The sequence below is a fragment of the Balaenoptera physalus genome (genome assembly GCF_965194825.1).
Source record: "Balaenoptera physalus genome assembly, chromosome: 13".
NCBI classification, from domain to species: domain Eukaryota; kingdom Metazoa; phylum Chordata; class Mammalia; order Artiodactyla; family Balaenopteridae; genus Balaenoptera; species Balaenoptera physalus.
This window is the reverse complement of record NC_138892.1, coordinates 17453456-17467589: the sequence shown is the minus strand read 5'-3', so window position 1 is coordinate 17467589 and position 14134 is coordinate 17453456. Positions and strand designations below refer to the sequence as shown.

At 40.8% G+C, this 14134-nt stretch overlaps 1 protein-coding gene and 1 long non-coding RNA gene across 2 annotated transcripts in view; both read right to left on the bottom strand.

Annotated features, from left to right (window-relative positions):
* The window catches only part of LOC309640631, a 317179-nt gene that overhangs the window by 232187 nt on the left and 70858 nt on the right, over positions 1–14134 (bottom strand). The gene's annotated exons all lie outside the window — the stretch shown is intronic.
* The window catches only part of ALDH1L2 (aldehyde dehydrogenase 1 family member L2), a 56211-nt gene that overhangs the window by 31329 nt on the left and 10748 nt on the right, over positions 1–14134 (bottom strand). The window contains exons 3-10 of the mRNA XM_082419388.1: positions 11037–11271; positions 9147–9312; positions 7345–7446; positions 7039–7128; positions 4660–4794; positions 3384–3509; positions 2732–2823; positions 466–613 (exon numbers count right to left, since the gene is read on the bottom strand). Coding sequence (XP_082275514.1) covers positions 466–613; positions 2732–2823; positions 3384–3509; positions 4660–4794; positions 7039–7128; positions 7345–7446; positions 9147–9312; positions 11037–11271 — 1094 coding nt within the window. The remainder of the gene's footprint in view (positions 1–465; positions 614–2731; positions 2824–3383; positions 3510–4659; positions 4795–7038; positions 7129–7344; positions 7447–9146; positions 9313–11036; positions 11272–14134) is intronic.

Sequence of the window (14134 nt, the reverse complement as noted above, 5' to 3'; positions counted from 1 at the left end):
CACAATGGACCATTATTTGGCTAGGAAAAAGGAATGAAGTGATAATCTACTCTACAATATGGATGAACCTTGAACACATTATGCTAAGTGAAAGAAGCCAGCTGCAAAAGGCCACTTATTGCATAATTCCATTTATATGAAACGTCTAGAATAGGCAAATCCATAGAAACAGAAAGTAAATTAGAGAGGAGAGCAGAGAATGACTGCCAAAGGATACAGCGTTTCTTTTTAGGAGGTAATAAAAATGTTCCATAACCAGACAGTGGTGATGGGGTGAATATACTAAAAACCAATGAATTATACATTTTAAAAGGGTGAAATGTATGGTATCTGAATTATAATCTCAATAAAACTGTCATTTTAAAAAGGTTATAAATGTAAAAACAAATGGAGGAAAGGTACAGCATTCTTTTATAGTACAAAGGTCTTAACGATTTAGGTTTTCAACACCATGGACAGGCTTACATAATCCACCACTAGCTCCGCTTCTTGATCTTCTCCTCTCAGTTTCCTCACGACTTTTTGGATGAAGTCTTCAAACTTGGTGGCCATATAAACATCCTCATTCTGTAACTGAAGTCCTCCACATTTCTGTCTTATCTCTTCAACCAGCCTGAAAGGAAGAACCAGCTCTTGTTACTTACATTTTTTTTTTAACATCTTTATTGGAGTATAATTGCTTTACTATGGTGTGTTAGTTTCTGCTTTATAACAAAGTGAATCAGTTATACATATACATATGTTTCTATATCTCTTCCCTCTTGCATCTCCCTCCCTCCCACCCTCCCTATCCCACCCCTCTAGGTGATCACAAAGCACCGAGCTGATCTCCCTGTGTTATGCGGCTGCTTCCCACTACATTTTTAAAAGAGTTTAGAGGGACTGTGATTACTTTTAACATGCTTTGAAGTAGGACGTATGTCACATGCCTATTTATATCCCATGAGATCTTCTATGATAATAATCAGAGAAATTGATAAGATTGGGAGAAAAAAATTTTTAAGCTGTCTTGAAGGACAGTGGCAATTTTTAAACTTTTTATTTATTTTTTTAAAATTTTATTTATTTTTGGCTGTATCGCATGGCATGTGGCATCTTAGTTCCCCGACCAGGGATCGAACCTGCACCCCCTGCATTGGAAGTGCGGAGTCTTAACCATTGGACTGCCAGGGAAGTCCCGGCAATTATTTTTATACATGACTAGAAATACAAGAAATCAAGGCAAAGACATTTTAATTACTTGCAAGCAAGATGACAAAGGGCACATAAAATCAATTTCTTTCCTTTCAAAATACTCAAGGAATAAGAAATAAGGAAAATTTCTGAACTGTGACGATTATAAGAAACCAAAGTCATACCGTAGAATATTTTCTCTAGATCCTGTGAAACAATAAAACAAACATTTGTTTGTATTACATGGCTAAGATAGGTACTAAATAGAACCATCGGGAAGGTTAATATAATTTGTAAAGTCCTTCTCAACCCTTTGATTTTTCACTGTTAATTTTTCAAATCATAGCTCTAATTTGACATTTCTTGAGTAGCAAAGGTGTACCAGACAGAGGTGTACTAGAAAGCTCACCACAGCGGTTGCTCAGCCATTTATTCCCGAAAAGAGAGGTACCTTGGTAGTCCAAGATAATAATATCAGATGATTATGGTAAGTCAGACACTCAAACAGGAAATGGGTAACTCCTGCAGGAGTATCTTGTTAGCAAAAAACTAGTGTTAAAAGTACAATGTTGAAATCTTTAGTTGAGCAAATGAGAAGCTTCTGGGAACTCATGAACCATAGCTGAGAAATCTGTAACTTGAGGAACCAAAACTTTTAACTTCTGATAATGATATTTGCTCTTGAGAGGATTGTTTTTGATGATTGCAATAAAAAAGATCCACGAATGAAGGGACTTTGTCTTGTTCATGACTGTATCCCCAGTGCAAAAAACTGTTTCTGATGTCATAAATGTTCAATAAATTTTGTTAAATGCATGAATGAATAAATAAATAGACAGAATGTTCATCAAGAACACTTGCTTTGCCGACATGAAGGATTGTCAAGAGGAGTTCACCTTGTTTATTTAGTAAATGGCCATAGTGTGGGCCTCAAAGGAAAAGCACCTCTGCAAGACTCGCCACTGTTAGGATCCTGGTCTGCTCTTCATGCCACAGAGGGTGGCTTTCTAGTCCTCTAGCCCTTTCTACTTGTTTGAAACCTCCGTAGAGAAATTCTGACTGTAGAGTGCTTACCCTTACTCTTGCAAGAAGTCTGACAATCCTCATTCTAGATATATCATACTGGGTAACTTAGGGAGGAGATAGGAGAAAAAGATTCGGGGTAAGCATAATCAATGTTAGGTATCCTTTTAGGTGAGACTATATAGGGAAATCCCTTTTAACATTCTCACTCAGAACTTCCCAATTCTAACTGCAGGAGAATCAACTAAGAAATATGAAGACAGATTTTTAAATGAAACAAATAATTAGAAGGGTTGTTTTCTAGGTGTATAGTAAATATGAAAATAACTCCTGGTTAGCAACAAAGAGAAGGGAACAAATACATGTATTTGACCATGGAAACAAACAAACCAAAAAAGATGAAGAAAAGAGAAACACAGTAGATGGGTACAACAGAGTGATAACAACCAGTACAAAGGATTTCGATTTGATTTTCAAAGTCAAAGTCTCAAAATCCCTGGTGGAGGGGTATGAGCCAGTAAGGTGGTGGTTTTACCTGACAACATCCATTGAGCTTGCTCCAGATTTAAAGAAGTCTGTTGAATCTTCAATAACAGGGACGTTGCTTAAAATTCCAGCCCAGATGACCTACACAAGGGAAACTTTTATGAGGGAGCTGCCATGTAGAACACTGTGGCAGAGACTAGTCGGCTTCTCACCAAACCTACTTCTTTTCATGGATTGATTACAATTCTCAGCATCTCTTCAAGTTAGAGGCGGCCGTGTGATTGACTTCTAGCCGGTGAATATGAATATAAGTGACCTGTACTCCCAGTCTTGTCCCATGAAAAACCTCCTTCACACAATTCTCTGTGTACTTGTGCTCTTCTTGGCCGTCTGGGGTGGAGATGACCCCCAGCAGGACCTTGAAGATAGCCCAGCCTGGGTTCCTACTTGACTCCACCCCTAACCCTCATGTTCCAGCTTCACCCCTAACCCCCAGGCCAACCTAGAACTGCCTTGGATTATTTATGTGAGTGACAAATAAATGTGCGTATAAATTTTGGCACTGATTTCCTTTTGCAGCTAATACGAAAATGAGGAAATAAAAGTTCCATCCCAACTACTTTGAGGATTGATGGTACCAGTTAACAAAAATGGCTTCGTTTTCCAAGATAAGAGTTACATTAAGAACTTCACGTGTTCACCTTGATGGTCTCCGCCACCTTCACCTCTTCGGCTGTAAGTTCCACCACTGATGTCTCACCCGCTGAAAAGTACTGAGACGCAGGAATCATTTTTCCATCTTCAAACTGCAGATTTCTCACCATCAGCTGTAAAATAACAACAAAACAAGCAGAAGAATTGAGGATTAGGACAGTTCAAAAGTGAGACTGGTGGGAGGAGTCTTATATGGGTATAAGAAGCGGCTTATTTGACAAATATAAAAATATGGATTAAAAGCACTCACCGTTATGTGTAAAAGGACTGAAATGGTATTTCAGCCATGGCAGCAGAAAGGAGGAAGTTAAGTCTAGGGTAGATATATCTCAAAATATATGATAAGCCCCCCCAAAATTGACATTCGGATATAGGTATTGGGTCTAAAGCCTAGTGTAACTACCATTGCTACTAGTACTACTACTACTACTACTACTACTGCCATCTTCTGAACACTTACTCTGCAGCATGCACTGTGCTAAGTACGTATATGCTGAAGTATCTTATTCAATCTCATAAATCCTGATGGAGGCAGGTGTCCTTATTATCCCCATTTTACTGATGAGGAAATGGAGGCTCAATGAGATTAAGTACTTTGCCCAGCGCCACACAGCGAGTAACAGAGCTGGGGTTACAACCCAGGACTAGATGGGCTCTGAAGCCTGCAATCTTAGTAACTGATCTATCCTGTAAGCCATCAGAAAGTGTCTGTGAGCTGCAGATTCCCTTTGGCTTTCTTCACTGGGCAGCTGCCCAAGAGCCCAGAGAGGCCCAGAGGCCACGCCCCCAAGCACAGGCAGAGTGGGTGGGCGTCGGCCTGGTGAGGCAGGGGAGGAGAGTCTGAAGAGGGCCACAGCATCTGAGCCTCCCAGACTCTGCCAGCGGGAAGGCAGACAGACAAGGTACACTCCCTCTGTTTTACAGATGCGGAAACTGAGCCTCCGAGGGGAGAGGCGTCCTGCCCAAGACCGGTAAGTGGCAGAGCAGGGATTCACGACCTGTTTCCTGACTAAGCTCCAAGCTCTTTCTACTGTATCACACACCAGGCTGTGCGGGTCCTCGGGGCCCGTCCTGACGAGCCTTCTTGTCATCAAGGGACCTGGAGCCAGCTCATCTGCAGAGAGAGATGGACCACAGACACCCTGAGCTCCCACAGCCCACTGCAAAGCCAGACTACCCTGTGAAAGCTAGTCCCTCAATAGCTTGGGTTATCAAAGGAAACCAAAAAAATTTATTTTAGAGGTAACCATGTTGAACACTCACTGCTTTTCCATCGTTACCAAAAAGAACAAGGCCGCTTTTGGTAACAAGACCAGGCTTCTTGGCACCTTTAATTTCCAGTGGTTCTCCAGGAGGGATGGAGCTATTCAGTAATGATGAGGCGTAGAAAGTGACCACCTAATAAAGAGATCAGACCCAGGTTGTGAAAGGGGGAAGCGAAGGCCGGTTATAAGGGTGTATGCGAGCAGCACTCCTGGCAAAAAAGCTGAAGTTGCAATTCTCATTTATGACAAAATTAGGGACCCCCCCCCCACCCCCAATGATATCAAGCATCCATGGAAACGACACAAAGCAAGAGATGGTCTGTGAACGTGTGACTGAAGAGTTTAAAAAAATGCCGCACATCCAGGTGACACGAGTATACATTTATCATTTATGCACATTGACACAAAGGTGAATGAGATAAAAGCTCTCGCAGACTTTGCAGCCTGAAGGTAGGGTTTGTGGGGGAAGTGGAGGTGTTGGCGGGGTGCCAGGGAGGGCAGATGCAGAGTAGTAAACAAACTATTACATTGCAGTGGGATGTACGATGGGAGGTACAGGTGCTTTGTGGGTCGGTTCATGGAAACAGGACTGGATCCAGACTGTAACTAAGAGAACTGGATACTAGTTGATTTGTTATCATAATTATGATTATAATTCTATGGCCATTAGCTATCATTTATCGAGCACTATAATATTTAATATTTATTGAATACTTATTCTATGCCAGGGACTAAGTACTTTGATGAATTAATGTGTATTAACTCATTTCATCTTCACAACAACCCCAAACCTACAAAGGAGGCACTATTATTAGTCTCATTCTACAATGAGGACACCAAGGCACCCAGTGGTTAAATAACCTGCCAAAGGTTACACAGCAAATAGTTGCAAAGCCAGAATTTTAATGGAAACATTCTGGCTTCAGATCCCACACTTTTTTTTGTGAGTATATCTGCTTTGAAAAACTGGGTATTATCAGTTGTGGTAAAATATATTCATATGCTATGATGATGTTACTCTAGTCTAAGATATACACCCAGTACTAACCATGTGATCAAGGGTACATGTGCAAGGATGTCCATGGTAGCATTGTTTATTTTTTTGTTGTAGTTGATGTATAATATAAAGTTACAGGTGTACAATATAGTGACTCAAAATTTTTAAAGGTTATATTCCATTTATACTTATAAAATATTGGCTATATTCCCTGCGTTGTACAATATATCCTTGTAGCTTAACTTATAAATAATAGTTTGTACCTCTTAATCCCCTACTCCTATCTTGCCCCCCCGCCCTTTCCCTCTCCCCACTGTAACCACTAGTTTGTTCTCTGTATCTGTGAGTCTGCTTCTTTTATATTACATTCACTAGTTTGTTGTACTTTTTAGATTCCACATATAAGTGATATCATACAGTATTTGTCTTTCTCCCTGACTTATTTCACTTACCATAATGCCCTCCAATCCCACACTTGAAGCACTGCACTAAACCTCTTCCCTTGGTCCTTCGCTGATCCCACGTATTTTTACTGACACCTAATATGCACTAAGAACCCTGTGTAAGTGCTGAGAGTATCAAGACAATAACATGACGCTCTTGTCCCTGAGGAGTTCACAGTGTACAGGGGTAAGAGGGATAGATACATAAAGAGACGCTTATAGTATATAATACGCTGTGTCAGAGCTAGGCAGGGCGTTACGGGAACAGACAGAAGGGACGCCCAATCCCGCCAGGCTGGGCGTGTGAGGTCAGGAGACTTCCTACAAGAGGTGAAACCTGAGAAGCTGAGTTGAGTGGAGATCCCACCGGGATTAGAAGGCCTTTCCTGCCCCTGCCCCCCGCCCCTGCTGCATCTCTCCCAGTGCCTCTCACACCTGGCTCCTCACGCCTGGAGCTACAGCTTCACTGAACTCTACGGCGAGTCCCTGTCCGGGTAATATGCTCTCCTACCTCTGGGTCTGTAACTCTTTGACTCATTCTCTACCTGCTGACCTCTTCTCGAGGTGCAAGCAAAACAGTCAGCTTTTCTAGAAAGCCTTTCCTAAGACACCTGAGTCTGGGCCTCAGTTACATCATTTGTCTTACTTCATTGTGCGTGTTTATTCACTTCTCTGCTTTCTCCATAAGACTGCAGTCTCCCTGAGAGCAGAGGCTGTGCCCAGTGTCTGCTTCACACCAAATGCTCAATATATGGGGAGTAAAGAGGGAGGTGGTCACGTGTACCTAGAACTCTTTTAGCTGGTCACGTGTACCTAGGACACAGACTCTCCTCACAACCAAAGGAAGAACCAGAGGAAGCCTAGACTTATGTGTAATACCTCTTGCAAAGGTTATATGCAAAAAAAAAAAAAAAAAAAAAAGGTTCCTAGAACATACCTGTCCGTTTATCTCTGTCCAAGCTCCAGGGACTTTATCATGACCTCGGATCCAGTTATGTAAAGCTTCAGCAGACTGATCCCAAGAGATCTAGAAATGCACAAAGCACAGGTTGAACTTCTAATGCTGCAAGTCTCAAAGGCAATAGAAACATTTCTCTCCATCAGTGGCGGACATGAGTAGGGATGGGGTAGCAGCCTATCTTGGAGATCTACCTTTTGGTGAGGAAATGGTACACTGAGAACTGCTTAAAGGTGGACGACAATGAACTAACTCTGAGATGTGTTACTGAGTTGATATAAATACCTCAGCATTTTCCTTTTTCTGGATACCTTCATATGTTGCAGCTTCTTCTGACTGGGGAATACGAGGAGCTTTTCCATCGGCTATGAGCTGGACAGCTTCCACCTAAAGCCAAAAATGTTACCTGTGTTAGAGCCCAGTGGTCAATAATGGCATGGCCTGTTTAACTGAAGTTTCTGTTTAACAGAATTACTACATATAAATCTGTCCAGAGAGTCGGACTTTGATAAAATAACTACCATTTCTTTGGATCCATAATTATGCCAGGCAGTGTGGTGGCTACTTTATGTAAAATATCCCTTGCAACATCATACCAGTCCTACAACGTGGGTATTATTAGTCCTGTTTTACAGATGAGGAAACTGAGGCCTGCAAAAAGCCTCAAGCAACTAGCTCGAGAAAAAGCAACTAGCTCAAGATCACAGAGATAGCTCGTAGGTGGTAGAAGGAGGATCTGCATCCAGGTCTATCTACTGCCAATATCCAGCCTGTACTTTTTAAAATGACCCCTTTATTTAAGCAAATTTCAATCTCCCCTTGGTGTTTCAATGGAAATTTCAGGAATATAATTGTAAAATAAGTCATTGTGGGTTGTTTCTGCTCATCATGATGATTCTAGAAAGTCATATTTAAGGAATTCAACTGGCTTTCTAGCTTAGGACACCTGGAATAAAAAAAACAATTAAAACTGTCCATGAGTTTGATTGCCTTTGGGATGTGTCCTACATCCCCTTCCATGCCACATTTATGTTTACCTTGAGTTGAGAGCCTCTCTCCTTCACTGGGAGACCTATGTGAGCTCAGGTTCTCAGTTTTCTCTCTAAGTACTCACAGCTAAGTACTCCAACCTCCACAAGAGCATGTGGTGGGAGCCACCTGGGAACAGGGCCAAGTTTACAGCTCATTCATTCCACCTATTTCTGGCTATAATATCACCAGGTACAGGATACAGGCTTGCTCAAATGCTACTGAACACACAAAATACTATTTTGATTATAACGGTCATTTTGAGCACCTCCTGTGTGCCAGATGCTTTACACAAACGTCATTTAATTTTCACAACAACCCTATAAGTCAGGCAGTATTATCCACATTTTATAGATGAGGAAACCAAGGCTAAAGAGGCTAAGTGACCTGCCTATTATACAACAAATAAGTGGTAGAACGAGAACTACTCTTTTAATCGTTAAATGATACAAAGCTCTGCTCTCCTCTCTCCTAAATCAATGGCTGCTTCTTTATATCATCTTACTGTCCATCTCTGTGTTGTACTTCCACCATATCAAACTACAGAAGACATTAAATGACACTGAAATTATCTTTCAATGTTTTTACAGGTTAATATATTTTTTCTTTGTGGTGCACATGTTTCGAGCCTTTAATCCAGAGCATATCTGAACAAATAAAACAGTGTTAAATTTCACCCTTTTACACAGACTGATTTTAAATGTTTTTGAAGAAAGCCCAAATTACATATCAAAATTTCTTAAGATTCTGCCGCTTCTTTACAATTAGTCATTATAAACAGGGTTGGAGATTCAAATATTTGGTAAAATGAATGAAGGAGTTTGATTACTACTTTATCCACTTGATCACTGTTCTCAGAAGAACAAGTCAGATTCATAGACTAAGAAATTCTAAAGTGCAGATTTCCACCCTCAAAATACCATGGTACTGGCAAATATAAAATCTAATTTTATTTTGGGGTTTTTTATTTTTAGTACAAATTCACAGGAGCAAATTCTCAATAAAAGAAAAATTTTAAAGCTTTACTAAATTCTCCTTGATAGCATAAATATACTGACCATGGCCTTGATTCCTTCAGGAAAAAGAAATCGATTATAAAGTGCATCCACTGTATCATTGGGTTCGACATCACACGACCTCTGGAGAAGGATGGGTCCTGTGTCTAAACCATCATCAGCCCAGAAAACAGAAAACCCAGCTTTCTTATCTCCCATGATTAGAGTCCTGGGAAAAGAAGAGTTTCAACTTAAAATGTTGGTTAACTGTATCATCAGGTGATAAATTAGTGACATTAAAGTACAAGGTGTTTACAATGGAAAATAGACAGTGAATGAAACTACTGTGAAAATTACAGCAGAGCTGGGAGATGTAAACACTCATAAAAAGCAGAACTTAATGGTACTGCTACTTTATACATCCTCATCTCTGTAATCTTTCTTGTTAACACATGCTAATGACTTATAGTCTACTCAAAAAGGCGTTAGAGACCATCAGTACTACCCCTCACTGATTCCCAGGTGTCAGCTTGCTACTGCAGCATCAAGTAATTTTGCCCACCCATGTCCAGTTCCTACATTGTACCTGACCCTGTATTAGGCAGAATAAGATAATGGAAGATAAAACAGAAGATGATCAGTGCAATGTGAAAAGGAGAACTGATTATTAATTTAGGTTGTGTAATTCAGGTACAAGCATCACTTAGAGCTAGAATTAGTTCTAGATTAGCTATAAATTGTAGTAAAAGATGGTTGATTAATTCAACTATTTGTATTTTGTATTCTATAAATCTAGCCTAAGAGGAGATGCTGGCCCTACAGACCTTATAATACATACAATAAACCAGATATATGGAAATACAACATAAAAGAATATCAGCGAGCAGATATAGACAGAGTATGAACTGGTAGGTCAGCCATGCTCTCCAGCTAATCATTTTTACCTCTCTGAGCCACTAATCAAGCAAGACCTAAATCAATCAACCAACCAGGCAATCAACCACTCTTTTCAGAAATATTGAGGAATTAATTGGCATTGTGTTATCTAAGAGCCTTGAAAATATTCATGTATTTTGACCCAATGATTCTGCATGTGCCAGCAATGTGAATTGAGAGAAAAATACATGTTTAAGGACAAAGATATCTACTATAGTACAAGTTACAAGAGCAAAAAAGAAATCAATTCATGTAATTGGTCTTAAAATACAATGAAATGCTTTTTTACCACCTTTAAACTAAGTATAGATTTTCTGCCTATCTGATAACTTGACACTAAGAGACAGCTGTGCAGGTAAGAGACAGATGTGCAGGTAAAGGAGAAAAGGTAGAGAAGGTGGGAAAGGCCCACCTTGACCCACAGTATAGTATACCTATAGGACTGGGCACCTACAGTATACCAGGCAGTGTTCTTGATACTGGGACATACGGCAGTAAAAATGTTAGACCAGAGTCCTTTTTCCCCTCAAGAGGCTTAAAGTAGAATGGGGGAAGTCACACCATGAGAAAGATAATTTCAGGTAATTCAGCATTTCCTGAAATGTACTTGAGACATTCTATGCAAAAAAAAGTTCTACGGCCAAATAAGTGTGGGAACACCTTGTACTCAGATTTCCTCTTGGAGATTATGATGCCCACATTAAAGCACATATTAAAATCTCTAAGTCCTGAGATAAAGAAATCCAGCATAAACCAAACTCGTCTGACCACAGGACCTTTGCCTGCTCAATACCTAGTTACATCTGATAGAGCCAATACTCCATAGATTATTCTTGGGAAACGCTGTTCTGGCTTATGCAGTACCTCTAGATCTCAGGGGAGTTTGTGCAACAGTAGTAATCAGTCGGGACCTCACAATTGTTCAAGCATACCTAGTTCCTTGATCACCTAGGTAAAACACAGAAAGATTACAAGCAATGGAAATGGGCCCATCTTGGTTATTTTAAAAAATCTCACCAGTTGATAGCAGAGGCTCCTCTGTGTCTGGGAAGGACAGATGGGTGATAAATGATGGAACCATGTTTAGGGCTGTCAATTACATCCATGGGGATGAACTGTGTGCAAAAGGGAAGCACGTTTAGCTCAGCACCCACGGATCTGTAGGCCTCCGCCACTTCCTTTATGGTCTTGCCCTTGACTCTCCATCTAGGTATCTTGAACACAGGGGTCCCATTTTTCTCTGCAGCCAAAGCTGAGCATGAAAGAGAAGATTATTTTCATCAGAAAAGTTTTAGTCATAATTTTGTATTACTATGGATCCACACATTGTAATTTCATGAAACATTTACAAATAAAACATGATAAAGAACAATTTAGATTCTGACCAGGATTTGACATGATACAATTTTATCAAGATGCATCCACTTTTATAATGTGATTTTTATCTATATATTTAAGGCATAATATGTTTCAACTCAGAAGTTTGTGGCTAGACAACGTTTTGAGATTTTAACTGAAGCTGCTTCTTTTATAGATCAAAATTGTACCTTTATTACTGATACAGCCATTTAAAGGACATTTGCTTGTTTGTTTCTTGAGATTTGGAGTCAAGTGCCAAAACATCACCACCCCAATTAGACGTAGCCTCTGGTACAGATGGAAAACCTTGATTCCCTTCCCACACCTGTTTCCTGGGGGGAGTCCCTTTTATCACAGGGCAAACTGTAGACTGGAACACTCTCCCCGCCAAACAGGCAGATCCCAAAAGATAAATGGAGAAAGTGATAGGGATAGAATAAGATAGTTACACAGCTAGAAATCCCACTAGGGGAAGATAGATAGAGAGAGACTTTAGGAGATCACCATAAGCTAGACACCAACCAGAAAATGCCCAGACCATCGGGCAGCTAAGCAACAATCAGAACATTTTGAAACTAAACAGACTTACTTAGGCCAATACCACAGAAAAACAGGTATAAGCCTACATTCGGCTTTGGGAGGTCTATAAGATAACAGACCCTGAGAAAAACTGCATTCTTGCATGTAGCCAAGACAGGTATACAGATGAAAGGGGAAAGAAACTAGGTGGAAGGGGACATTATACCGAAACCTGAGACAAATTACCATATTTTAGTATATGTTACCACCCTTTTGCTAATATGCATATGATTTAAATAGAGCCTTGACAGTCCCGGTTAGACCATGTAGGGTCAAAGGAGGAACTAATGATGTAAGCCTTGACATCTACACAAAATGAGGAAGAAGGTGGTCTTCTCCCCTCCCATTTTTTCTTTGACTATAAAAATGTAGCCCTCTGGGGACTTCCCTGGTGGTCCAGTGGTTAAGACTCATGCTCCCAATGCAGGCGGCCCGGGTTCGATCCCTGGTCAGGGAACTATAGATCCCGCATGTGTGCCACAACTAAAGATCCCGCATGCCGCAAAGAAGGTCCCGTACTTGGCAATGAAGATCCCCTGCGCCTCAAGCAGTGCTGCCAAATAAATACATAAACATTAAAAAAAAAAAAGTAGCCCTCTTTGTTCTTGGGGCGTGCTCCCTTGCCGGCCTGCTTGTATCTCTCAAGCCTCCTATGCTAATAAACTCAGTCTTTGCCTGCCACTTTGCCTCACCCTGAACTCTTTCTGTGCTGAGACAAAAGAACCCGAGCTTCAGTAAGTCCTGACACCAGGTAAGCGGTTTCAATGAAAAGACAGTGGGTTCAAGTCCCCTCCTAGGTCAGGGATTGTGGTTCAAGTCCTAGTCCGAGGTGTCGCTGGGTTCGAGTCCCATCTGAGGAGGAGTGTGGTTTCAAAAGTAGCTGAGTTGAGCTGCGTCTGTCTAGTTCCTCCTCCTAAATTCGCCCATAAGATAAGTTAGTGGGGGAGAGAGGCCAAGAGTGGAGAATCCATGCTCCCCGTAAGGGTTTGCCCTACGGAAGCAGATCCCAGGCTCTTTGCTCAGGAAATGTTGTCCCTTCTGAAAGGAATGACTCCCTCCTACCTGTGTGTGAAATTGAATGGCCCTCCAAAGTACAGACAGCACAAGCCCGTTTTTTCCATAATAAAAGAGCACTTTTACTAACTATATACCTTACATATATTAAGTATATATATATTTATTCTCCATCAATAACACAAAGAAACTACATTCTCGGCAATATCCAGAAGTCTTAAATAAGGCATTTTACCTGCATGCTCTGGCTTCCTTTCCTTTCTCCCCATCTAATCATCAACATCCATAGACTCTGGAGGGGATGATGCGCCCACGAAGCCTAAAGGCCAAAGCCTAACAAGTCCTAAAATGACCTTGGCCTTCAAGGTGACGCTTTAGTCAATCCATCTGGGAGAATCTGAGAGACCAGTATAATAATGTTTACAAAATGTAAATGTTCCTAAAATTGTTCAAAAAGCTGTGAACAAAACAAAATGTCAGATGATAGGAAAATGAGTAAATGGTGGTGAAAAAAATGTGGTGAAATTGGGAGAAAATTGTGAAAGGTTAGACTGGGAAAGAAAAATGGGGTGGAAGAGACTTAGAAGTCTTCATTTGAAAAATCCACTCCACTGAGACAAGCTTGAGCCATTCAGGTGTTGCTCCACCATATTGATTTTTGGCTGCCCCAGGACTATTTTTTGTTGCTCTAGTTGACTATACTGACAACAAAAATCGCCACTGTCATTATTGATCCTTTTTATGAATCAGGTGCCGTGCTGAGCACTTTACATACGTTATCTCATTTAATCCATGTGAGATGGGTATCACTGAACTAAGCTTAATGAGTTTAAGTGACTTGTCCAGGGTCACACAGCTATCAAGTGGCAGAGTCAGAACTAGTTTCATGATTCTAGAACATACACTGTTAACCATATGCTGGGACCAGGTACCAGGGAAAAGTTCATTTCCCAGGAAACACTCTGAAAGGAGGTGTGAGAGTCACATGCTTGTAATTCTTCTGAAGTTCATGTACATGGTAGAGACTCTTAGTTGCCCCCTTTCCTCCCTTACCAAGGATTCCTCTACTTTAGCTGAACACATGGCCACCCCAACTAAAATCTGTATTTCTCAGCCTGTTCTGCAAATAGATTTGGCCTATGACTAAGTTCTAGCCAACAGGA